At 38.8% G+C, this 27,235-nt stretch overlaps 1 protein-coding gene across 1 annotated transcript in view; it reads left to right on the top strand.

Moving 5' to 3' along the window:
• Positions 1-317: 317 nt before the first annotated feature.
• Positions 318-27,235, top strand: part of LOC136863558 (nephrin) — a 1,173,968-nt gene continuing 1,147,050 nt past the window's right edge. The window contains exons 1-2 of the mRNA XM_068225991.1: positions 318-325; positions 615-823. Coding sequence (XP_068082092.1) covers positions 318-325; positions 615-823 — 217 coding nt within the window. The remainder of the gene's footprint in view (positions 326-614; positions 824-27,235) is intronic.

Below are 27,235 nucleotides of genomic sequence, written 5' to 3'. Positions count from 1 at the left end.
AATTTTGAGCGTTATGAGCATATAATGTTCTCACTAGCAATCTTGCCAGTGTAAATTAAGTACACATTTACAGCAACCAAATATTGAATGTTACGTGACTCTTAAACCTACGTCATATGCTGTGAAATCAAATTGAATTCAGAACACCAGAAAAAACTCATATGCGTGGATCGGTATGCAAACCGCGACTGCGTTGACGAAAAATTAGCAACGAAGTCTGTAAACTGTGATATCAGCGAGTACAGATGTATTTGGTTACTGTCGGATATATTTGTTCATAGATTAGAGCAGATGTAGGATGCAATAGTTACGTAGAAATGAAAAGGTTAGCACAGGATAGGGTGGCATGGAGAGCTGCATCAAACCAGTCTATGGACTGATGACTCAAACAACAACAACATATTTGTTCACCTTCTCTCTGGAAGCCGTAGTAAAATATGTATTTCACTGTACTACAGAATTAAATTATCTTTGTGAATTGCAAGTTATAGTAGTGGTTTTTATGTTGAGACATTAGTATAGTGTACTGTTCGTTGTTACCACAATGTGATGTAATATACCTTCAACAAGTTGTTTGTATAATCTTCAACAAGAGTAATTTATATGTGTTTCAGTTACGATATCCGGGGCAAGCACAGTGAACTGGCGTCGCACTGGAGAGACAAAGAGATCCTAGACGAAAGGGGCTACTTCAGAACAATCACCGAGCCGGCCACGCTGTCGTTAGATAACGTTGATGAGCGAGACGAAGGAGACTATCGCTGCCGTGTAGACTTTCGGCAGTCCCCGACTCGCAACACCAAAGTCAAGCTCACGGTCATCGGTAAGTAAACCACTCTTGTACTACCAGTGTCTTCTGTAGTAAAATGATGATTGGTTTGAGCTCCTTGATACAGTTGTTTTTTGTTTAAACTTCATCAAATTTCAAATGTTTTGTCATCTAAGGTTCAATATTGTGTGCTTTATATCTCGTCTGTATGTGCTGCGGGTTGGTATTTATCCGACAACATCGTAACATAGCGGTGTCTTCAGCTGCACCGACGGCATGCTGTAGTATATGCCTACTTTTTCAAATTTACTACCAATGAACTGGTTTCATTTCAGAAAAGTAGACTTATGCGGAAATAATTTTATAAGTTTTCACTGACTTTACCCGTTAGTGCACAATGAACATATTCGTCTGGATTATTTACCCATTATCATTTTTGTATGTAAGATTACTGAGTGAATTACTGATCTTCAACCTATGATGGTGCTGATGATAAAGGACGATGTTATAATTTATAAGACATTGTTTTCCATATAATTGAACATTACCTGAAAGAGATCACAATACAATAATATGAAAAATAGAAAATATACGTAGCAAACAAGTGAAATAAGAAAATACTCCATATCTAATGCATTTTTGAAATATATTGCTCTAACAAATATTGGCATTATACAATGTAAGTAGGCTTGTTCATTATTTTTCATAATTTATCAAAGTGTGAAAATTTTATAGTTATAGGATATAGGAATGAAAATAAAGGAGTCTGTACTTCCACCGTAACCGAGCTCGATTGTATAGTCATTTAAGTGTGGCCAGTATCCAGTAATCGAGAAATAGTGGGTTCGAACCCCACTGTCGACAACCCTGAAAATGTTTATCCGTGGTTTCTCATTGTCACACCAGGCAAATGCTGGGGATGTACCTTAATTAAGGCCACGGCCGATTCTTTCCGACTCCTAGCCCTTTCCTATCACATTGTCGCCTTAATACCTATCTGTGTCGGTGCGACGTAAGGCAACTTGTAAAAAAAATGAAAATGGAGGTAAGGAGCTCTATAAAATCTGTGTTACGATTTCCCGTAGGGAAAGGAATAACTGAGCTATCGATACGAACTTCATTATTAAATGGAACTATACTAACTAATAAGCTGGCACGGCAGTTAAAGTTGTTACGTGTTCAAAGATATAGTTTTAAAATCGGATAACTACTTTCTCAAAGAGAAGTAATGTTCTAACATGCAATTTTAGGGCATGATCGCAAGCTGCATCACACAGCGTTCAACAGCGCAAGGCTAGGCGGTATATTCTGGACGTGTTGACACACACGCTTGTTACCTGAGCAACACAACGTCGAGGTAGGCCATCGGTAACAAGTGTTATAAAATGTATGCGTACCTTGCTTTTAAAATGTTCGCAGAACAGGCTAATTAAATCATGGAAGACGTTCCTTATCATTTACGAAAGAAATAAGAATATTAGTTTTAAAGGAACTTATGGAAAGCTTTCACTTTTGCGTTGTAAAAGTTTACGATAAGGATATTTTTAATGAGCAAAATGAACGCTGTTATGGAAAGAGTGCAGAAATATCGTTTATTCCCAGTTCGTAGCATACGACCCGGAAACACAAGACAACGACGGTAAATGTAGTGCGGTTGGCGGTAGCGGCGAAAGAGGATATTATTTTAGTACTTTCGCTAAGTAGCTGTATAGTATATAGCACATCATACGCTTAGGAGTACGTTATCATACGTATGCAGGCCCTTAAGTCAGTATCAGTGAATTCTAGATCCTACATTGTGCAGCTAAATTCCTGAAAGGCATTTCACAGTTTTCCCTCGTATATAAAATTTCCAGTGTATTTTGAAATTTCGTAGTATTTCGTGTGTTCCCACTGCCACGAAAATAAAGCTATTTCACGTCCTTTCCTCACACAGACGTTTATTTCTTTCGCGAACTTTATCCTCCCTTTCCCACATTTAGTTATCTAGCTTGCTCTGCAGAGCTTTGAAATCAAGGGGTACATCACATTACAGTTACGAGACACGTTTATGACTGGGTACTTCGACGCTATGTTGCACTGTAACAGGCGTGTATGTGTCAACACGTCCAGAATGCATTGCCTAGCCTTCCGTTGTCGAACAAAAAGTCTTACGGCTCGAGATCATGCCCTCAAATAACACACTAAAGCTTTACCACTCTTTCAAAATATAGTCGTCAAATTTAAAAAAAATTACATCATTGAACTTGCAGCACCTTTGAACTTTTATGCCTGCCAGTTTAATTAGTATAGTTCTATTTATTTGGCTTTGTTCTAAATATAGTGCAATACATCCTCAGTTTACTCATGAGTATGATGTCTGAGATGCTAGCATTGAATATAATATTACATTACCATTTACTGAGCGAGTGGCTGCATGGCGTGAGTCACGTAGCTGTCAACTTGCATTCGGGAGATAATGGGTTCGATCCTCATTATCGGCAGCCCTGAAGATGGTTTTACGTGGTTACCCATATTCACACCAGGCAAATACTGGGAGTCTACCTCAATTAAGGCGACGGTCGCTTCCTCTCCCATCCTATACCTTTCCTATCCCATCTTCGCCTTAAGACCTATCCGTGCCGGTGCGAAGTAAAACAAATTGCAAAATACATAAATATTTTTAGTATTAGGATCGAATTTTAATCGTTTCTTTGAATGAACGAAATCCTTAAGTAAAACATGTTTTAAAAGAATATGGGGTTCTATCAAATATCAAAATAATTGTTAATACTGTAATAATAATAATAATAATAATAATAATAATAATAATAATAATAATAATAATAATAATAATAATAATAATAATAATAATAATAATAATACAATTATCAGGCAATTTTGGGATATGAAATATAATGAATAAATGTTTAATCTTCTAGGATCGATCCTAAATACATTTCTTTAGACTCTGCGAAATCAGTCACGTCTCGTTACATTCCTCACAGCTGTTATTATTATTATTATTATTATTATTATTATTATTATTATTATTATTATTATTATTATTACGGCTGCGATATATCAGTCATTAATAAATCACTTTGGGAGTGGCGACCCCATCGTACTAATAGCCTATATCTGCTTCATTCATTCCATCCCTGACCCGGTCAATGACTGGAAAACGGGTTGTGGTTTTTCATTTTCATTTTCATTACGGCTGCGACGTATGAAAATGTAGAAACCTTACACGGATGAATATTTTATGTGAGGATATCTTCTAGGTCATGATATCTTTCATATTTCGACAATCACACTTCAAAGTGGCTAATAATTTCAGTGAACTTCATAGTTGCAAATTAAAGAATATTAGCCTAAGGATAATATATCATGAAGCTTGTTTCACCTCTTGCCTGTCGGTATACGCTAGTAAATATTGAATGCCATGGCTAACACTTCGCTTAAGCCGGCAGCTCTTGGCGTGGCTGCATGCTCTGCTGAAACACCACCTCCCGACCCGGCGCTTAAGTAACCTCAACACTTCACGACATCAAAGCTGATATGTGCGCCTTTCGGAACAAGCAGCTCCCACGTAGGGGTGTACAGCTCGCTAGGCACTTAATGTTGGCTACCCTATGTTGAAACCTTTGATCTCCTTACATTATACACATTTATTATGAGGCGAACCAAGTGCATTGATAGGACGTGAGTTAAAATTTTATCTAGGTAATGATGATTTTTGCAAAATATCTTAGTAAGAATTACTTTAATATTCCTCAAATACTTCTTATAAATTTTAGTTGAGTTAGGAAGTGGCTAACAATTATGATTTTCCTAAGGAGATTTTAGTCTTTCTTTCGAATACGACAATTCCTAATTCTTGTATAATTTAAATTTATCCAGTGCGTATACGAGTTCCCTATGCTCATCATCACATTCTCTTGACTACTTATTCTCAAGTACCTGGAACTTTACTTCAAGATTTAATATTTTCGCTTCACTCTGTCCCCTAAATTCTTCCAGTGATAAGACCCTTAAATGCCACCGATTTAAATGAGATTACAACCTTAGTACTGACAAAAGAAGAAGATTATTGTAGGTACAGTATTATGTAACGTTCCCTCAAACATCATCATTGGTTTACAACCCTGAGACTGACTAGTTTCCATAAATCATTTCCAGATTATCCTTGTCAATTGCCACTTCCTCCATTTAAACATAATTCTGTGCCTGGATGTCAATTAGGATCTTTTTGAAGAAAGGTTTTTAGTGGTTCACCGCATGGATGTTGTCCTTCAACGAAGTCTTCTACTAGAGTTCTCATTATATTGGAATGGAGAATTGTGCGGCCCTACCATGCAAGACGACGATTACCGATGGTGCGAAGGATTGATCTCCGTTGGTTCACAGTATCTAGGACTCTGGTGTTTGAAATCTTATCTCTCTACGTTACATTTATTATTTTACGATAGCAGCATACATCAAATGCTTCTTTTCATTAGTTATTCTCCACGTTCCACCTGTTCTTACAAATGCGCTTAGCATTCTCATTCGTATTGGAAGACTAAGTTGGCTAGTACACAGTAATCTCTTCTGCATAAAAGCTGTTTTTACCTGAGCAATACGACATTTAACTTCAGCGGTGCAGCTTTCAGTCGTCTGAAATCTTCTGACCTAGGTATGTGAAAGACTTGACTTGTTCTATATCCCAATCATCTTCAAATAATATCATTCTGAAAATACAGATGTACGCAATCTTCTGTGCGAACCGTTTGTGCCAACGATTTTTCACGATACACAACCGCTCGAAACACGAAAAGAACCGAGCGAGTTGGCCGTGCGGTTAGGCACGCGCAGCTACGAGCTTGCATTCGTGAGATAGTGGGTTCTTACCTCACTGTCGGCTACTACGAACATGGTTCTCCGTGGTTTCCCATTTTTGTACCAGGTAAACGCTGAGGCAGCACCGAAATTAAGGCCACGGCCGCTTCGTTCCCACTCCAAGACATTTCCTATCACATCGTGGTAATAAAACCTATCTGTGTGGTTGCGACGTTAAGCCAATTGTAAAACATGAGAAGATATTATTGAAATATACTAAAACCCGCACTATCGTATTTCTTTCTTAATACTACATCGTTTTCTTGCTAAAATTCAACTGGTCTCTTAAGGAACCTACCATGCACAATCTCAACTTTGCGTGTAGCTTTTATATTTTCAAATATGATTTTAATATAAGAAAACGAATGTTGTGGACATTTTGTACTGAAAGTGACATTTCAAGCTAACAGCATAATGCCCACATCTGAAGTGGATTAAGATATTTAAAGGAGATAAATTAAATGAAATGAAATGGCGTAAGGCTTTTAGTGCCGGGAGTGTCCGAGGACATGTCGGCTCGCCAGGTGCGGGTCTTTCGATTTGACGCCCGTAGACGACCTGCACGTCGTGATGATGAAGACAACACATACACCCAGTCCCCGTGCCAGATAAATCAACCAATGATGGTTAAAATTCCCCACCCTGACGGGAATCGAACCCGGGACCTCTGTGACCAAAGGCTAGCATGCTAACCATTTAGCCATCGAGCCGGACTTTAAAGGAGAGATGATATATGTTAAGCACAGTGGTCGTAATTGCAGTAATGTTTTAAAGGTGTAAAGGACACTCGTTGAAATTTCCTTTGGATTGGTGACTATTAGTTATACAAGATTCAAAGATAATATGCTGGTGATGTTTTTCTGTATTTCATTGACATCACTGTGAATGAAATATAATCTATTAATGATATCAAGAAAGTGAAACGTTCTCTATCCAGTTATTTAAACCCAATTTAATGCAAGTCACATTAGAGAAAGGTACACTTGAACATTCTATTATCGTAATATCTCTGTAACCTAACACAATTTCACCTATCGCGTCATATAAGGCCAAGCGATTAAAATTTTACAGCTTCAGTCGGCAGCTGGAGTGATATTTGGAGGTAATAAAGACTGTAATTTTCAATTTTCTGTCACCTTTGATTCGAAATATGTCAACTGAGTATGTTTCCTAATTTGAATAAATGTTTAATAATTAAAATTATTTCAGATTCGCATACAAGTAATAATAAACAAATTATAATCGAGATTTTTTACAATTCTTTACGTCACACCGACATAGATAGATCTTATGACGACGATGGGATAGGAAAGGCCTGTGGGAAGGAGGCGACCATAGCCTTAATTAAGGAACAGCCCCAGCATTCGCCTGGTGTGAAAATGGGAAACCACGGAAAACCACGATCAGGGCTGACGACAGAGGGCCTCGAACCCATTATCTCCCAGATGCAAGCTCATAGGTGCGCGCCCCTAACCGCACGGCCAACTCGCCCGAGAATAATGGAGATTTATATGATTATTAACTTAATGAGGGTAACGGAATTGCTCCTTCCAGCTACAAACTATGTTTTAACGAAGTTATCATTTGGGCTATAAGCAGGTTACTAGCTCCCTACCATTTCAATTTATTTTCATCAACACTTTTCCGTTTTAATAGTAAAGATAAGCAGTCTATTGCATATAATATAGGCCTAAGTGAACTCAGTCTCCTCAGTTGTCTTCGCGATGTTTAATAATTATCCTTCGAGAATCTCATAAGTAGTACTAAATGTTCTATGACAGGGCCAGGAATGGAACCCGAGCAGGAAGCTGAAGCTGATATGTTAAACCTTACTGGGTTATGTAGTCACATCCTAGTTTGAAAACCATGGGCAACGGCTGAGTGGCCTAGTAAGTAGTCATGAGAGTGGGGATACCAGTTGGTACAGAATGGGAGTGGGCATCTCGGACCTATTCTGAGTCATGGCCTTCCTTGTGCTCAGGTGGCTAGGGCTATACAATCCACTGGTGGTTCCTAGCCCGTTAGAGGGGAGATCATCACCTGGACTATGTGTAAGTACGGTAGCATCTTGCTTCATGAATTTACCGAGCTCAGAACAATTTAAGCAAGCCTCGGAATTATGAGAGTAACAGAGTCCCACTCCCATTTGACAGGCGAGAGACTCCTTGGAAACAACTTGGCGAACGAAGTGGAATTCGATGGGGAGCTGTAAATATTAGTGGGGCTTATGGAAGAAAAAAAAGAGGAACTGGCTGAGTCAGCAAAGAGGATGCGTCTGGATGTGGTAGGAGTAAGTGATATTCGGGTAAGGGGAGATAAAGAGGAAGAGATAGGAGATTATAAAGTGAACTTGACGGGTGTTAAAAAGTGAAGGGCAGAGTATGGGGTAGGGCTGATCATCAGGAATATTATTGCAACGCAACGTACTTTCTGTTAGGCACGAAAATGAACGAATGATGTGGGTAGATTTGGCAGTTGGCGGAATTAGGACGAGAATTTTCTCAGCGTATCCACCAAGTGAGGGTACAGATGACGATGAAATTAACAAGTTTTATGAAGCATTGAGTGACATCGTAGTCAGGGCCAACAGCAAGTCTAGCATAATGCTAATGGATGATTTCAATGCGAGAGTTGGTAATAGAACTGAAGGATACGAAAGGGTGGTCGGTAAATGTGATGAAGATATGGAAGCTAATACGATTGGGAAGCGTTTACTGGACTTTTGTGCAAGTATGAGTTTAGCAGTTACGAATACATTCTTCATGAATAAGGCTATTCACCGCTACACATAGGAGGCTAGGGGTACCAGATCCAAAATAGACTATATCTTAACCGAGTTCGAATTCAGGAAATCTGTTAGGAATGTACGGGTTTTCGGGGATTTTTCGATGAAACAGACCACTTAGTGAACTAAGTATCTCTAAACCTAGGATGGAGAACGCGATATCTGTCTGCAAACGAATAAGGATAGAAAATCTCGAGGCCGAGGAAATTAGGCAGACGTACATGGGTATAATTAGTAGGGAGTTCCGAACAGTGGACAGTAAGCAGGATCAAGATATAGAAAGAGAATGGGTGGTATAAAGGGATGCTGTAGAAGCAACGGCAAGGAATGCAGTTCACTACATATCTGAACACCATGCTCTTCATCTCAGCTGCTTACCACGTGATTCAGACGTCACATTCTGGAACAATCTCGATTCTCGATATGTTCTTGTAGTAAAGATAGGAAAAAAGCAAACATATTGGTGGAATGATGAAGTGGTAGAGATTAGTAAACGTGAAAATAAGGCCTATCAGACATGGATCCAAAGAAGGGCTGTGGCAGACAGGGAATTGAAAGAAACAGACCGAAACAAATAGTTGTTTAATCCAAAAAGAAGTCGTAGGCAGATTTTGATAATAACCTGGAAATGCTAGGTCAAGCAGCAGGGAAACCTTTCTGGACAGTAATAAAGAATATTAGGAAGGGAGGGTAAAACGAAATGAACAGTGTTTTGGGACATTCAGTTGAACTCATAATAGATCCCAGGGTATCACTGGACAGGTGGAGGGAATCATTTGAAAATCTTCTCGCCGTAAAAGGAAATCTTCATGGTGGTGTCGCCAACAACGGAGCTGATGGGGAGGAGGAAAATGGTGTTGGTGAAATTACGCTTGAGGAAGTGGAAACTCCATCGCCATAAAGCAGCAGGAATAGATAGAATTAGACCTAAAATGGTGAAGTTTAGTGGAAAGGCAAGTATGAAAATGCTTCACAGAATAGTAAGATTAACATGGAGTGTTGGTAAGGTAACTCTAGATTGGACAAAAGCAGTAATTGCACCAATCTATAAGCAAGGGAACAAGAAGGATTGCAACAACTATCGAGCTATCTCGTTGCTTAGTGTACCAGGCAAAGTATTCACTGGCATCTTGGAAGGGAGTGTGCGATCAGTCGTTGACAGGAAGTTGGATGAAAATTAGTGTGGTTTCAGACCACAGAGAGGCTGTCAGGAACAGATTCTCAGTATGCGCCAGGTAATTGAACAATGCTACGAGAGGAATAGACTTTAGGTTTATGTTTCGTAGATCTAGAGAAAGCATAGGACAGGGTACCGAGGGAAAACATGTACGCCATACTGAGGGACTATGGGATTAAGGGTAGATGATTAAAATCAATCAAATGCATTTACGTTGACAATTGGGTTGCAGTGCGAATTGATTTCAGAATGAGTTCTTGGTTCAGGGTACTTACAGAGGTTAAACAAGTCTGTAATCTTTCACCTTGGCTGTTCGTAGTTTACATGGATCATCTTCAGAATGGTATAAAGAGGCAGGGAGGGATTCAGTTAGGTGGAAATATAGTAAGCAGTCTGGCCAATGCTGACGATTTCGTCTTAATCGCAGATTGTGCCTAAAGCTTCCAACTTGAAAATAGGTGCAATGAGTATGGTATGAAAATTAGCCTCTCGAAGACTAAATTGATGTCAGTAGGTAAGAAATTCAACAGAATTGAATGCCAGATTGGTGATACCAAGCTAGTAGAGGCAAGACAGATAATTTTAAGTATTTAAGTTGTGTGTTCACCCAGGGTGGTAATATAATAAGAGAGATTGAATCAAGGTGCAGTAAAGCAAATGCAGTGAGCTCGCAGTTGCCATCAACAGTATTCTGTAAAAAAGAAGTCACCTCCCGGACCAAATTATCTTTACATCGGTTTCTTTTCAGAACAAATGTGCTTTACGGGAGCGAAAGCTTGGTGGATTCAGAATATCTTATTCATAAGTTAGAAGTAACAGACATGAAATTAGCAAGAATTATTGCTGGTACAAGTAGGTGGGAACAATGGCAGGAGGGTACTCGGAATGAGGAAATAAAGGCTAAGTTAGGAATGAACTCGATGGATGAAGCTGTACGCATTAACCAGCTTCGGTGGTTGGGTCATGTAAGGCGAATGGAGTAGGATAATTTACCTAGGAAAATAATGGACTCAGTTATGGAGGGTAAGAGAAGCAGAGAGAAACCAAGACGACGATGGTTAGAGTCAGTTTCTAACGATTTAAAGGTAAGAGGTATAGAACTAAATGAGGCCACAGCACTAGTTGCAAACAGAGGATTATAGCGACATTTAGTAAAGTCATAGCTTCATAAATTCCCATAAATTCCCACACACGGTATGCCTTACAAGGACAGAGTCAGTCTGTAACAGCCACACGATATTATCAAAAATACGAAAATAAATTTCTAAATATCTCGAAGTTTTCTAGTCGGATAACAGTAACAAGCCTTTGGAGTAAAATACCTGATACGTTATTCCTTCCTAGTAAACGAATAAGTTCATTATTATTATTATTATTATTGGCTTCCTTTGTAAAATGTTGCCTTATTATGTCACGCATACCCAGGGCAGTTTACACAAGCATAAAAGAAGATGGCACATAAAGGATTAAATATCTACCGAGTGTGGACATGCACCTCACGACCTGTACCTCCTAGCTCATGGAACGACAACTCGTCAGCCTGCTCGGCAATTCTCTTTGTATAGGTTGCAATTTTTAACCAAATATTTTTATTCTTATTTTTGTAAAACATTCGTATTCGTTACCGTTTCTGTAGTTTATAAAAGTTTCGAAAGCTATACTGTTTTAACACATTCTCCAACTTAAATCAATTTACTTCCGAAGGGCATAAAATCCATATAATTATCAGTGGATAAAGTAGCACTCTTTTTTATTACAATGTTCTCTCTGTTCATTGAATGAAGGTGGGATATGAAAATATAATTGTGTGAGTCAGAGAAGCGGCATTTAAACCTGCTTTGTACTGCTACACGAGCTAAAGAAATTGCTCTCTGTTATGTGTACATACGAAGCACTGAATTAATTTTAAATGTGAAGATATAATAACATTCAGAAACGTGTTTCTAAATGTATTTCTCATTCAATGCGAGAGCTTTGTTAACGAGAGGGGAATTCAAATATCATTAAATGTAGACAGAGGCTATGAGCATGAAGTACTAGTTAGTCCAGGCTCCGTTGTTATGGGTATGTTTTGAAATTTGGGGCATGGTGGTCAGCAAATGTGTATGTTTGCTATGCGTACTTTGTTTTTAACGTTCCACTAACACATCGAAGGTTTTAGGCGAGACAAGGATGGGTCAGTTATAGGCTTCATTTGTAGAAACGCTGAATTGCATCACGTCAGTATTTATATCCATCACCAAGAGAGCTGCGCGATGGTGGATTCACACTTCATGGCCTGAAGATTTTATTAGGGCGTTTCCAGTGTTCACATCAGGAAAATACTGAGGCTGTACATTAATTAAGGCCATGGTCGCTTCCTTCCCAGTTCTTGCTATGGCCTATCCCATAGTCGCCATCCTTTTCCTAGATTCGAACTACAACTGAATTTGTCATTGTGACAATGGCGGTTTTGGCGACCTTGGTCGGACGTTTACTACCAAGTCACACAGCTGCCACGCCTTTATCTTGATCACAGAAATCGAGCCTCCAACCCACTCCCTGCATAGCCTACTCGTAATTAAAGTCGATGGTAAAATGAGGTTATGGTTCAAAATAATTAAAGCAGTATTATTTCCTAGGTTTTATGCCACTGTAATTATAGAACACCTACTGAAACATAAACTTTTCAGGATGGGATTCACTAAATTAGAAATCACGAAAACAAGAAGTTCGTCTTGCGCCTATGAATTTCTTGTAACACGGTCTGCATAGAAATCCTGCTTATACGTCTATCGTAAGTTTTCACGCAGGGAATATGATATAAGAATGAGCTCTCAATGTGAAAATGTTTGATATAGGGTACCATTTCATATAGTTCCCAGTGTGACTTTTCTCAGGATGGTCGTTAAGTGAGAGAAGGGAAATATCATTACGATTAAAACTTCATCTGTTTTATTAATCTAATTAATTTCAGTATGACCCACTCAATGCACACACACACACACACACACACACACACACACACATATATATATATGCCCACCCAATTCTATTTATCCATGAATGGCCACATTCGCAAATGGCTGTCTCTTTACACAGTAGGCGGTACGGCCCGTTGCTGTACCTGAGGCGCTAATCTTTATTTTCCCTTCAATCAATCAATCAATCAATCAATCAATCAATCAATCAATCAATCAATCAATCAATCAATCAATCAATCAATCAATCAATCAATCAATCAATCAATCAATCAATCGCTACTGATCTGCATTTGGGCAGCCGCCCAGGTAGCATATTCCCTATCTGTTGTTTTCATAGCCTTTTCTTAAATGATTGCAAAGAAATTGGAAATTTATTGAACATCTCCCATGGTAAGTTATGCCAATCTCTATCCCCCTTCGTCTAAACGAACATTTGCCCCAATTTTTCCTCTTGAATTCCAACTTTATCTTCATATTGCGATCCTTCCTACTTTTAAAGACACCACTCACACTTATTCGTTTAATGATGTCCTCCCACGCCGTCTCTCCACTGTCAGCTCGGAACATACCACTTAGTCGAGCAGCTCGTCTCCTATCTCCGAAGTCTTTCCCCACGTCCAGTAACCTCATACAACAACTGTATGTAGACCGCTGGATCTTAACTCAGGGCTACGGGCTATACAACACACGATGAATGTTCGTAGGTTCGACACCACAGACAGTCCAGTAATTCAAATAGTCACATGCAGTGAACAACTAAAGAACTAAACAGTATTCAAGAGCAGGACGATACTCAGAACAGCGAACCTTAACACAGGTCCAGTTTACCCTTACACTCTCGATAGCGGCTTCCCTCGCCGAGCCTCAGTCCACAGATACGGTATACACGAACACACAGTACAGTCTTCCGTTCCTTCGCCTCCAGATCACCCACGCACTGGTCTCTCCGACACCACAACAGCTCCTCGTTCAGACCTCAGTGGGAAATAAGCAACAGTCAACACATCTGTCGCTCTTAGCTCAGACACCGAACCCCAATACACTGAGTCTCACACTGACTCCACCACGGAGTCCAACTCTCACTCTAGCTCCACCACGGAGCCTCACTCCGACCGACTGTACGCGGCTAGTCTTCCTTTTCATAATTCGGGTGATTTGAGCCAGAAACTTCGCGAGGTGGCAAGAGGCAGAACATTCCCGTTCAATCTCCAAGAAACTCACAGGTAAGACGACCGACGAGAACAATTCACGGGAAGGCCGGCCCCACCCCACAAGCTGGCTTCGAAATCTCCAGTCATCTGAGTTACCAGCCCCTTCCTGAAAGTACCGTAAGGGCCACCACGGGGCTGGCACGTAACAAAAAGTATTCCTTAAATCAGCATTAATTTGCGATCAACTGGTGGGGTGATAGTAACTACGAGTAGACACAACACAGTCTCATTTTCAGGACTGCTCTGCTGTACGAAGTGACAGTTGGGCATTATTACGATATCAAATTGAAAAACCATAAGAATAGAGAGGATAATTCCTGGTAAGTGCTGGACAATTAGGAGGGCAACGTAACTGGAGAGATGGCCGCAGTAATGCAATAATGAACTTATAAAGAACATCTAGTGTGAACGAGGGAGAGTGATACCATACTGTGCCCTTTTAAAGGCACCCAATGCGGTAGTCTTCTTTCTTGATATGTACGCCGGCTGCTCCTGTAAATAATGACATTTAAAAAATACCTACAGCCTCATGTAGACTCTTCTTCCTCAGGGGTGGTGCGTCCTTGGATCCCTCGGGTTGATGGGCCACACGTCGATCGGGGGGTGAGGAAATGAAAGATGCGGTAAACTAAACTATTAAATGACGGTACCCAAAGACTGAATTAAAATTGAAATAAATAAAATGGTTTATTTAACAAAATTTTGCAAAGTGTGAAATTGAAAGTAAAATGGTGTGAAATAAAGTAATATGAAATGAAATTAAAATTTATAAGCATAAAAAGATCTGCATTACAATAAGTTAATTATCTGCCTTAATAAATTTCGACTGAAGGTCGATCAGATTTTAAATATAATGGAGTACATCGAACCACTGCCTCCATGACGATGACGTGACCACATTTGAAACACTGGTCGGAAAAGTAGCCTCATTTGAATAAATGATTTACAATACCTTGGAAAATGTCCTCTCAAAATAAATTCAGTAATTAATTAATTAATTAATTTATTTATCCAATTGACATTGACTTTAAGGTGTCTATCAAATATTTACCTCATATTCAAATTTAGTTGGGAAACACCCAACTCTAAAATAATAGTATAATGCACTAACCATGTGTGACAATAAAAAGAGAGAAAAACAAAACAACCATGAACATGGTACTTTATCCGTTATATAACCTTTGCCACATATTTAAACTACTCGTGGCTGTAAACAAGAAAATTTATTGAACTGAACATCTAAGTGCTACCACCACTCATTTAGTTATTTAAACCTTACTTACTTAACTGTGATAGTCTGGACGCTTAAAGTACTTAAATTAATTAGGCCAAGTGCCTCAAGTTTACATCTCAAATGAAAGCGATCCCTTTACATCGTTAACTTTACCTAGCTTGCCGCTGTCTGCGTTTTCATTGTGAATGCATATTTGTGTGGTACCAACTCTAGATGGAGGCAGATCCCATCGTATTTATGTGACTCATTTGCGGCATTTGTGATACAACTGCTTATTAAAGATTGCTTCATTTGCCTAACTGAAATGTAGTGGATTTATAAGGCTTGGTGATTACTGACTGTCTTCTGGTATGAGCATACCACTACTATGGTTTTGACTATGAACTAATCGATGATCTCTTACCCTAACACATGAAATCTTATTTACATAAATGAATATGTCAATGGAGAAACACTGCTCCCAAGAAATACTGAAATTAAGATAACCTGACTACACCTATTTACCTTCCTAAATTAAATACAAACACTATTCACGTATCAGATTTTCAAATAATACGGTGACAAAATATATACACAGAAATGATATCATAATAAAAATCTAGATCCCAATAATCGCTGCTTAATAAAATTTAAAATAAAAAATGCGCAAAGTCGAAATATAAAATATTACACTGATTTAAGTAGCAAAATTATGTGAATTTGATGGCAATCTTCTAACCTCAGACTAAATTGTCTGGACATGACCCTATTCAATCTTTACGGACAATAATTATTGGTATTACATGTCATCAATGATTATACATGACTGTCGAAACACACATTGATCGGTCGCTCTGTTCACAATTTACCTCGGACTCTAAATTGCATATTTCCGAGCATTTATTTTCGCTGGAAGCTATTTGAAACAATGCAGGCTTTCCGCCTACAACCATTACACATGTCGTCCCATATTTAACACTCTCGGTTAAATTATTCATCTGTTAATATTATTTATTCATCAATATTCTCGACGTAGTAACTCATAATACGGCCTCGCTCGTATCCGGCGGGCGAAATAACTGTGTCGTTCACACATCCATTTTTACGACATTATTCTTGACATGGTCCAAATATCACATTTTCCATTTTCTCAGCGCAGAACATCAGGGATATTACTATTACTTTGCTCGTTATTTTGTTCATCTACCGTTTCACATATTATGAAATATCAGAGCAAACTTATCAATGGCTTCCTGTCACTAATTATTTAACTGAAATAACGAGATTGCCTCTCAAAAACACGGCTATCGAAATGTGTAACCACGTTACATATTGAAGGAATTAACTTTCGCGTATCAACCATACCGTCGCTAAGTACAAAGTATGAGAGCTACCGGAAATAGTCATCTGAATAATGATTACATAACATGAAATAATAAACTGAATGCGCTAGCAGCAAAAGTAAACATTTAAACTAACATGGCGGCATCTACAAAATCAAAACGTCAACAAAAATATAACGCTCATTACCATGTTATTATTATTATCATCACTTTAAAAATCTGCACTACACCGTATGTCAATTTCTTAGTAAAATAGGATTCTCATATGTCAAAATGATTTACTCCAAAATGATCCAGAAATAATATGAAAAACATTTAACTTAAGAAAACTGCGCAAATAATACTCGCTAACACTTATTTATTATTATTGTTATTATTATTATTATTATTATTATTATTATTATTATTATTGTTGTTGTTGTCATAATTTCACAATTACAATTATTGTGACACTATGGCATATATATTCGGAATCGCGAAATATAACTGTCGTAGTCTCAAGTTTAAATCAAAAACGGAAATGATATCAAACTACAATTAATATCATCCGACCCGTGAATTATTTACAATCCTATCTAAAATTCTAAACTACATTTTTGATCATCGATTGTCTATAGTCCTACCTATTTACATATTTACATTCTGCTCATTTACCTTATTTGTGCTGGAGGCAGGTCAGATCACCCTCCGGACTCCGTCATGATGAATTTAGCACTTCATCTTCAAGCTGATGGGGTTATCCAAGAGGTCACACACGCAAACTTGATGCATTTTTACAATAGCGTTGCACACGTTGATATTTATAATTAGCACTCGCATTTTTATCACTCCTACGAAGAATATTCAACGACACTGCATTGAGCACCTGACGTGAAGTTGAAAGTCTGGACTCCGCTACCTGCCTAGCCTCCTGCTATCGCCTCCTTCACCCCTCTCAGTTTGTTTGTGTAAAGGATTATTGGTTATTCACCTTCTCTGACCATAACACTGAATTCAAGGTCTTAGTGCGGCAGCATTCCACTTGTGAAAACAAAGTTTTTCTCCCTGTAACTAGCTTGACTAATTCTGCTCCCAAATATCTCACTTGCAATAATAGTTCTATTAGAGTGTGGAAAAATTTAAATGTAATGTTCCCGATGATGTGGAGAATTTTATAATAATCGTTCTCCAAAATATGACTTTTCCACAAAATATACAAGCTACACATGAACTAGGGAAAATGTTATGCAGCTACGTGTTACGAAGAAATTCATTGTTCATTCCGGTCCTAGCATGTAATAAGTTCATTCAAGGCAAGTGTTGAAAATATCACTAACATTGTCACTTGTTAATTTAATTGCCTGATTATCTCTGCATAAAGTAAAGTTGAATAAAAGTCTGTCAAAGTGTTCATTTCGGCTAAGATATTACTCATACAAGTAAATACATTACTCACTCGGATGCCAACAACTGTATAAGACACTGAAGATTCTTACAAGACTGCGAATTCTCACAGGACTGCGATTCACCGCAAGACTGAGAATTCTGACGCGACTGAAGATTTCTACGAGACTGAAGATCACCACACTGGTGTCGTCGTTTTTGTAAACAGTCCTCCCCCACTTCGAAAATAGTTCTGTGGAAGGGATGTGGCGTAATAATCCTGCACTTGGGACCGATTTATCATACGTCCGTAGGTTAGAATTTTAGGAAATATGTTCTCAACATTCCTAATTTTGGTCCGATTTACGTGTTATATTGCGTTATGAGAAACGATCACAGGTTAATTTATACGACGGCGAGCGTCACTGGCTCTATTTTCTGTAAGAGTATGGCGCCTTCCCGCCATGACTGTTCATTTCCTGGGCGATACCACTCTCCATGTAAAATTGAAAATTTCTTATTTAACCACTGATTAACCACACTTTTGCACTGATAAGTCCTCAAATATTGTTTGGAAGTCAGGACACAATCTTTCACAGCTACTTCGGGCACCAAATCGCGGAATACTAGCTGTAGATTCCCGCTATGACAAGACATTAAAATTTGCAATTTTGTGATTGGCTGAGACGTTTGCGCTTTTAGTAGTTTGGATTCTTCCATTTTCTGCCAAGGGATGACGGGCATTATTCGTTTCTCACTCGCTCTTCTGGCCGGGGCACATTCCGACGTGCGGATTCACGTGGGAACTGGATAGAAAGTTTCCACTTCTCGTCGGCATCATAAAACATAATTGGACGTACCACTCAGGCTAGCTACTTCCTGTTCGTGCCTTAAGACGTTTTCTGTGGATATATTTTCAGTCTGAACGGCGCCTGACTGTTGCTTTGTGAGACTGCAAGCTTTTCCCAGCCTACTGCGGTATTCTCATATGCGAATTATTAAACATTTAATTTATACATTCATTATGCACATTCGCTTATGGGTGCAATACGATGTGAATAGAAGGAGTGTAGGTCACCTTGGTGACTAACTAAGAGTATAAAAGAAGCAGTGATGGCTAGGAGTTAGCATGGTGTATTTCAGTTCAATCTACATTAATCGATTCCCACCTCGGCCACAAATTTGAGGCTCTAAAGAATAGGAAGGGAAACATTTATATTCAGGTTACATAACTGATGGGAGACGTTGTTTCGAAATCTCACAGTGCCAGTGCCAAAGTATACTTATACTTTTTTTTATATTTGCCTTGGCGGACCTGATATTGTGACGAAATAGTGCATGTAAATATTTCTGTATGCTGTATGTAATGATCGGTATCAATTTTTGCACGTAGATTCATCACTTCACATTCAACATACAGGTAAAAATGTACAGCAAGTATAACTAACTAATCTCATTTTGTTACGACTCAGTAATTAGGAATATGTCTCTTGCCCCCTCCCCAAGAGATCATTTAATCTTACCCTTAATCTATATATATAAAGTAACTTGTCCTGACTGACTGACTGACTGACTGACTGACTGATTCATCATCGCCGAGCGGAAACTACTGGACACAATGAAATGAAATTTTGGGCATAGATTCATATTAAGATGTAGGGGCTTGCAAAGAGAGGATTTTTGGATATTCCTTCCCTAAGGGGGTGCAAAAGGGGTTGAAATTTTAAAATGAGTGTATCTATATCTCAAAACTTTAAAAGTTTACCGATTCAAAAATTGGTACTTAGAATCTTCTTCAAAAATAAGGAAATACGGAATTTTTTTTTGTTTTCAGAAAATCCCGATAGGAAGGGTGGACAAGGGTGAAAAATGGGTTGAATGCCTTTAATGAGGCTACTTATATTTCTGAACTTGAAGACATTACAGACCTGAAAATTGGTATTTGGGATCTACTTTGAAAATAAAGAAACGCGTATTTTTTTTGGAAAATCCCATTAATGGGAGGGTGAAAAGGGGGTGAATTTTTAAAATGAGTGCATCTATATCTCAAAACTTTGAAAGTTTGCAGATGTAAATATTGGTATTTAGAATCTTCTTTTAAAATAAGGAAACACGTATTTTTTTGTTTTCAGAAAATCCCAATAGGAGGGGTGAACAACGGTAAAAAAGGGATTGAATGCCTTTAATCAGGATACCGGTACTTATATCTCAGAAACTGAAGATATTACAGACCTGAAAATTGGTACCTTTGATCTCTTTTAAAAATAAAGAAACACGTATATTTTTGTTTATGGGAAATCCAATTAATGGGAGGGTGGAAAGGGGGTGAATTTTTAAAATGAGTGTATCTATATCTCAAAACTTTTAAAGTTTATAGACGTAAAAATTGGTATTTAGAAACTCCTTTAAAATAAAGAAACAAGTATTTTCTTGTTTTCGGAAAATCCCAATGGGAAGGGTGGAAAAGGGGAAAAAAGGTTGAATGCCTTTAATGAGGCTACTTATATTTCAGAACCTGAGGAGATTACAGACCTGAAAATTGGTATTTGGGATCTACTTTAAAAATAAAGGAGTAGGTATTTTTTCGTTTTTGGAAAATCCAAATAAGGGGGGGTGAAAAGGGGGGTTAATTTTTAAAATGACTGTGTCAACACCTTAAAACTTTAAAAGTTTACAGATGTACAAATTGGTATTTATAATCTGCTTTAAAAATGAAGGAACATATATCTTTTTTGTTTTCTGTAAATCTCAATAAGAGGGGTGTAAAAGGATGAATAATGGGTTGAATGCCTTTAATGAGGATACATATACCTCAGAAAATGAAGATATTACAGAACTGAAAATTTGTATATGGGATCTCCTTTAAAAATAAAGAGACACGTATTTTTGTTGTTCTTGGAAAAATCCAATTAATGGCCGTTAAACAAGAGTGACAAATTGGGGTGAATTTTTCGAAAGACGATATCTACAGAATATCTGAGAAATGTGAAATGTTACAGACGTAAAAAGTGGGTATTTGTAATTTCCTGCAAATGTAATGAAACATAGGGGATTTGTTTTTGGAAACTCCCCTTAAGGGGAAAGAAGGGGTGAAATTTCAAAATGTGAATTTCTACAGTATATCTCAAAAAACTTAACATGTTACAGAAAGGAAAAATGGTATTTTTTATCTGTATTAAATATAAAGAAACGTGTAATTTTAGTTTACAAAAATACCAATTGGGTGGAAGGGGGGGAAGTGACTGTAAATGGTGTTGATTTCTTTTACATAGGCTACTGATATCTCAAAAATGAAGATGTTACAGACGTGAAATTTGATATGTGGAATCTGCTTTAAAAGTAAAGAAACACGTATTTTCGAAAAATCCAATGGAGAGGGGTGGTGAAAAATTGAAAAATTAATTGACTTAATTGTATGAGAATACATACATGTAATAAAAATAAAGTTGTTACAGACGTGAAAATTGGTGTTTGGATTTCCTTTAAAAACAAATCAAAACGCTTTTTTTTGGGGGGGGGGAACAATCTTGCGGGGCGGGAGTGAAAAGGAGTTGAATTCTTTTCACGAGGACACATAAATCAAAAACTGAATAATTTAGAGTCGTGATAATTGGTATTTCGAAGTCCTTTACCATTAACGAAACAAGTGACCTTTTGCCAAAAAATTCACTTGGGGGGGGGGAGGAGTGTGAAAGGAAGTTTAAAAAAAAGTGAATTATTTTTATGGGGATACTTAAATCTCAAAACTGAAGGTAACAGACGTGAACATTTGTGTGTGGAATCTCCTTTAAACATAAAGAAACATGCTTTCTTTTAATTTTTTTTTTTGGGGGGGGGGTAAATATACTTAACGGCGGTGGGGTGTAAAAGGAGGTGAGGCCAATTGATTTTACTGTTCATATTGTACTTATAAGGAGCCTCCGTTGCTCAGGCGCAGCGCGCCGGCCTCTCACAGCTGGGTTCCGTGGTTCAAATCCCGGTCACTCCATGTGACATTCGTGCTGGACAAAACGTAGGCGGGACAGGTTTTTCTCCGGATACTCCGGTTTCCCTATCATCATTCATTCCAGCAACACTGTCCAATATTTCATTTCATTTGTCATTCGTCGATCATTGCCCCAGAGGAGTGCTTCGGCAGCCGGCACAATTCCTATTGTCGTCGCTAGATGGGGCTTTATTCATTCCTTTCCTGACCCAGTCGAATGACTGGAAACAGCCTGTAGATTTTCGATGTACTTATTCTGATCATAAACCGATCATTTTCAATCTTTACTGGGTTCGATTTCAACAGCCATCTTTTCCTTCGGAGAACGTTCTTAGATTACAGTAGACTGTAGACTCTCCTGGCATATAAATAAAAATTTAAACACATTTGAAATAAACGATAGGAATGAGATTGACCGTCAAATTGTTCACCTCTATAATAAGGTCAATAATGCACGGAAGTATGTCATTCGTATCGCCAGAAATCCCGCACACTTCCCTACGTGCGACAATGGTGCTGGTCACATTGTCAACAATGACAATAGCAGCAGATGTAATTTACCGCCAAGTAGCGGTGTCCTTGCTGTGGTGTTCAGAACATATAATAATAATAATAATAATAATAATAATAATAATAATAATAATAATAATAATAATAATAATAGTAATAATAATAATAATAATGTTCTGGACCGTCGTCAAATTGTGCGGACCGCATTGGAAACGGGTCCTGGCCTGGTAATGACTACGAATACAGTCCGGCCGCGGGTTCTATACCGCCAAGGCACCCAAGACGACACCACGTCGTATCTCCTTCAGGATTTGATCCATACTAAAAATGCTTATAGGAAAAGATGGCAAAGATTTAGGGACCCAACTGACCGCGTGGATTACCTGGACCTAGCCCGGGAAGTACGAAATCGATTGCTGGAAAGAGAGATTGCAAAATGTGAGGAACTATGCCGTAATCTCTCAGAAAACGAGTCAGATCGCGAATTTTGGCGGATTGTCACAGAAGACGAGTCAGATCGCGAATTTCCAAGGATTACATATAAAACGTTAAGCATTCAATTATAAATTTCAGTGTAATACCGCAGCGAAGGACGGGTATCTTGCTAGTAACGTATATATCCAATACACTTCACCCACCTCAACTACCCATAATGTCCTCACCCCATTCCATCTCTTGCACAGGGAGAGGGTGTTGACCGCTATGTGACCCGCAGCACCCTTTCTGGGTGAGGAATAGAAACTTTAAAATCAATTACATTGTGCTGAGTAGTAAATTTCTGCTTAATATCGCCTATTCTGACTAGCCTTGCAGCTCTACATTATTGAGAAGGAGAAGGCTGATCCCCACCATCCGCTGTCCTGAGAATAGTTTTCCATGCCTTTCCATTCTTCTGCACTCAGGCGAATGCCGGGATAGTTCTTAGTATAGGTCACAGCCGCCAACCCCCTCACATTCTCCGAACATCTCCTTCACCGCATCAAATCTCCCTGGCCTGAGGGACGGCGTTACCACCTAGGACATCCACCGTCCCCTACAGGGTAGGGGTAAAAAAGGTTTAGCAGTAATTCACCTGCATACACCCCAGCGTAAGTGGGTAAGGCCTGACACAGTCTAGGAGTCTAGTATCAGGCCTAACGAAACGATGGTTTTGTAGAGCAAACGCCTGAAAAGCTTTACAACTAAATTTTGAAATGCTCTGAAAGTGAAAATGAAATGAAAATCTACAACCTGTTTTCCAGTCATTGACCGGGTCAGGGATGTAATGAATGAAACATAAATAGGCTGTTATTACAATGGGGTCGCCACTCCAACGGTGATTTATTAATGAGTGATAAATGCTATGAAATGATAATAGAATGAAATGAATGGAATGAAAGATGACAGGGAAAACCGGAGTACCCGGAGAAAAACCTGTCCCACCTCCGCCTTGTCCAGCACAAACCTCACATGGAGTGACCAGGATTTGAACCACGGTATCGAGCGGTGAGAGGCCGACGCGCTGCCGTCTGAGCCACGAAGGCTCTGCCTTTGAAATGCTCTATTCATAGATTATCTTTTTTACAAGTTGCTCCATATCGCACCGACACAGATAGGTATTATGACGACTATGGGATAGGAAAGGGCTAGGAGTGGGAAAGAACCAGCCGTGGCCTTGGTTAAGGTACAGCCGCAGCATATTCCTGGTGTGAAACTGGGAAACCACGGAAAACCATCTTCAGGGCAGCCGACAGTGAGGCTCGAACCCACTCTCTCCCGAATGCAAGCTCACAGCTGCGCGACTCTAACGAAATAAACCTTAGACATTCTAATGTGACGTTTTGTAGTGAGTGCACTCGTTTTCAGTAATGAGTACGGTGTATAACATCAGGTTTTCAGCACTTACTTCGTTCCTTCCTGGGGAAGAAAATTACATTATTTCGTCGTGATGGTTATTTATTACTAGAATGTGGTTCAATATCTTTTATCATTCAATTCCTGAAAAGTCATAATTAACCGGGCGAATAGTTAAGATCTGAGTAGAGATATTAGGTACTGTTCTGTGCTTATCTTAAAAACGCGGTGGGAGACACGTTTAAGCTAATTAAGTCTTCCTATACACCCTTCTCAAAGGGCACAAGATTCCGTATGTTTGAATTCATTCAATGTACACAATACACGATCACCGCCGAGTGAGTTGGCGGTGCGGTGAGGAGCGCGCAGCTGTGAGCTTGCATTCGGGAGATAGTGGGTTCGAACCCCAATGTCGGCAGTCCTAAAGATGGTTTCCGTGGTTTCCCATTTTCACACAAAGCAAATTCCGGGGTTGTTCCTTAATTAAGGCCATGTCCGAATCATTCCCACTCCTAGCCCTTTCCTATCCCATCGTCGCCATAAGACCTATCTGCTCGGTGTGACGTAAAGCAACTTGTAAAAAAACACGATCACCTTCAAGATTACTAAATCTCATACTTGCAATTGACACCAGAATGTAAGTCATACTTCCCCCAAATCTCTCCGAAATCTGTTTTAAGTATTATAAATAAGCCGGGTAGTACTGGAACACGTAAATATTTGGACAATCTGCTGAGTAGTTTCATATAGTTTTGTAAAATGAGTATAAAATTACAATTAGCGCGGTGGCCCTGTAATAACTCCTACCTGGTTGGGTAACGTATTTCGTGTTTGTTGTTCCATTGCTTTTATAGTAAAAGAAAATTTGATTTTATTATATGAGAGTTGGTTTACGCTAACTTCAGTAGTTCGATCGTATCAAAGTGACGTTATTTTTTAGGTACGGTATTCTACAAATTGCGTTACTCAAATGTTTTCTACCTACAGTTCAATCAGCTCTAACTCTCTCTGCACGACGAGTTCATAAATCATAATTGCATCGAGTGAGGAAGGGAATAAGATAACAAAATATATACAATATACTCACTGAACTCTGTGTGATTGAAATAAGGCTTGTCTTCTCAATCATCGGACACGCTGTTAATAAACTCATATGAACTGTGGAATAGTACTTATTTACATTAATATTCGAGTTTTCTTATTTTATTCATGCATGCACGGTTTCAATCGTGCATCTGCATCGTCATAATTCCAACAAGAAGGCTTAGGAACAGTAAGTGGAAGCTTGATGTCTGATCCGTGGCGAGCAAATCCTATTTTAACAAGACTCACTGGGCATTCTCGCCAACGTCAGATGTATTTTTGTCCTCGTCACTGTTCCATTTCCTATCGCTAGAATCGTCTGCAGGGATTTGCAGTGATCAGGCAACACATTTCCTAACCTTCAAGAAATTCATACCTCGGTCGAATCAGAGTGGCGTTATTTTTTAGGTACGGTATTTTACAAATTGCGTTACTCAAATGTTTTCTACGTACAGTTCAATCAGCTCTAACTCTCTCTGCACGATGAGTCAATAAAGCATAATAACATCGAGTCAGGAGGGGAAGATAATAACACAACATACACAACCATATACTGTACTCACTAAACTCTCACATACCGAATTTAAAATATTAAGTAATGAGTGAATAACAACATCAATCAACAATCAGTCAACTCAGTGAATTTATATAACGTCTAACCTTCATTACAACATTATGGCGACATGTTACACAATGTACTGAATAAATATATAGACTAAAACTATTGTTCTTTGTTTTTCTTTCCTTCAATTTGCTTTACGTCGCACCGAAAGAGATAGGTCTTATAGCGAAGATGGAATACATTTTATCGTTGACTTCTACATCTGGTAAGTGATCCTCGAAGTAGAAATTCCAATAGCTGTGGAAATAAGGGCAATATTCTCGGATAAATTCTCGTAAGTCGGCGTTCCTTCAACACACACTCAACCACTTATTCCCTAAATAAGAAGAGGTTAATACTACTTGCTTCATAGAGATTCGTGGAAGTCAACCAATCATAATTTAATTACCTGCAACAAACATAATTTAGAAAGTATTGCGTATTGCAGTCGGAGTGGGACTGAATTTCAGAAGGTTCAAAATCACACACTCTTTCCGAAGCTTAAAAATATTAAATATCACTAATATATAACTCATTGAAAAATAACACTTGCCAGGCGTTGGTACTATTCAATCACTGGTGATAACTAGGGATTTGAATTTCTTTTAAACTTCATATTAATAAGTACCGAAAATTGAATTTAAACAGCTTAAGACCCAAGTGAAAAGGAATTTCTCACCTAATCTGAAAGTTACCGGGCGAGTTGGCCGTGCAGTCAGGCTCACGCGTCTGTGAGTTTGCATCCGGGAGATAGTGGGTTCGAATCCCACTGTCGGCAGCCCTGAAGTTGGTTTTCCGTGGTTTCCCATTTTCACACCAGGCAAATGCTGGGGCTGTACGTTAATTAAGGCCACGGCCGCTTCCTTCCAACTCCGAGGTCTTTTCTATCCCATCGTCGCCATAAGACCTATCTGTGTCAGTGCGACGTAAAGCCACTAGCAAAAAAAAAATGTCAAAGTTGATACAAAGTACACAGTAATGTAATGGAAGTCTGGAGTCATAGTATTAGGAAGGATGCTAGAGTATGATTGAAGGGAGGATAAGGATAGACAGCTTACATTATTTACCTTTGGGGAAGGTGGGTCTTGCCTTAGGTTGTGTACCGCATTCGTATGGAGAAAAGGACGCAAATGGAATATCAAAAATCCTTCAAAAGAATAACACCTCTACTCTTGCTTGGTTCCTACGGCCCCATATTCTCATCTTATTTCTTGGAGAAGAAGCCATGGATTCACTGCAGGTGCAATGGTGTTGACGCTGTGCTATCGAATTTCGATACCTCCCAGCGAGAAAACAGGTCGGATAAAAGCAATACGTTCTCTGTTTGTTGTTGGGATGAGGCTAGATCTGTCCCCAAACGTGGGGAGTATTGACACCACGTCAGCTATCACAGGAGCACCTACGTATAAACATATAATGATAACCAGTATGTCTAATTGAAGTAGTATGAGAGTGATACAATGTTCTGGATTTATTGATCCAAGATTTCCCGTGAAACTTATATCAATAAAGCGACAAATTTTGTAACATCCATCTACTG

The sequence above is a fragment of the Anabrus simplex genome, chromosome 2, assembly GCF_040414725.1.
Source record: "Anabrus simplex isolate iqAnaSimp1 chromosome 2, ASM4041472v1, whole genome shotgun sequence".
NCBI lineage: Eukaryota > Metazoa > Arthropoda > Insecta > Orthoptera > Tettigoniidae > Anabrus > Anabrus simplex.
The sequence above is the reverse complement of the archived record's forward strand: the minus strand, read 5'-3'. Positions and strand labels throughout refer to the sequence as shown.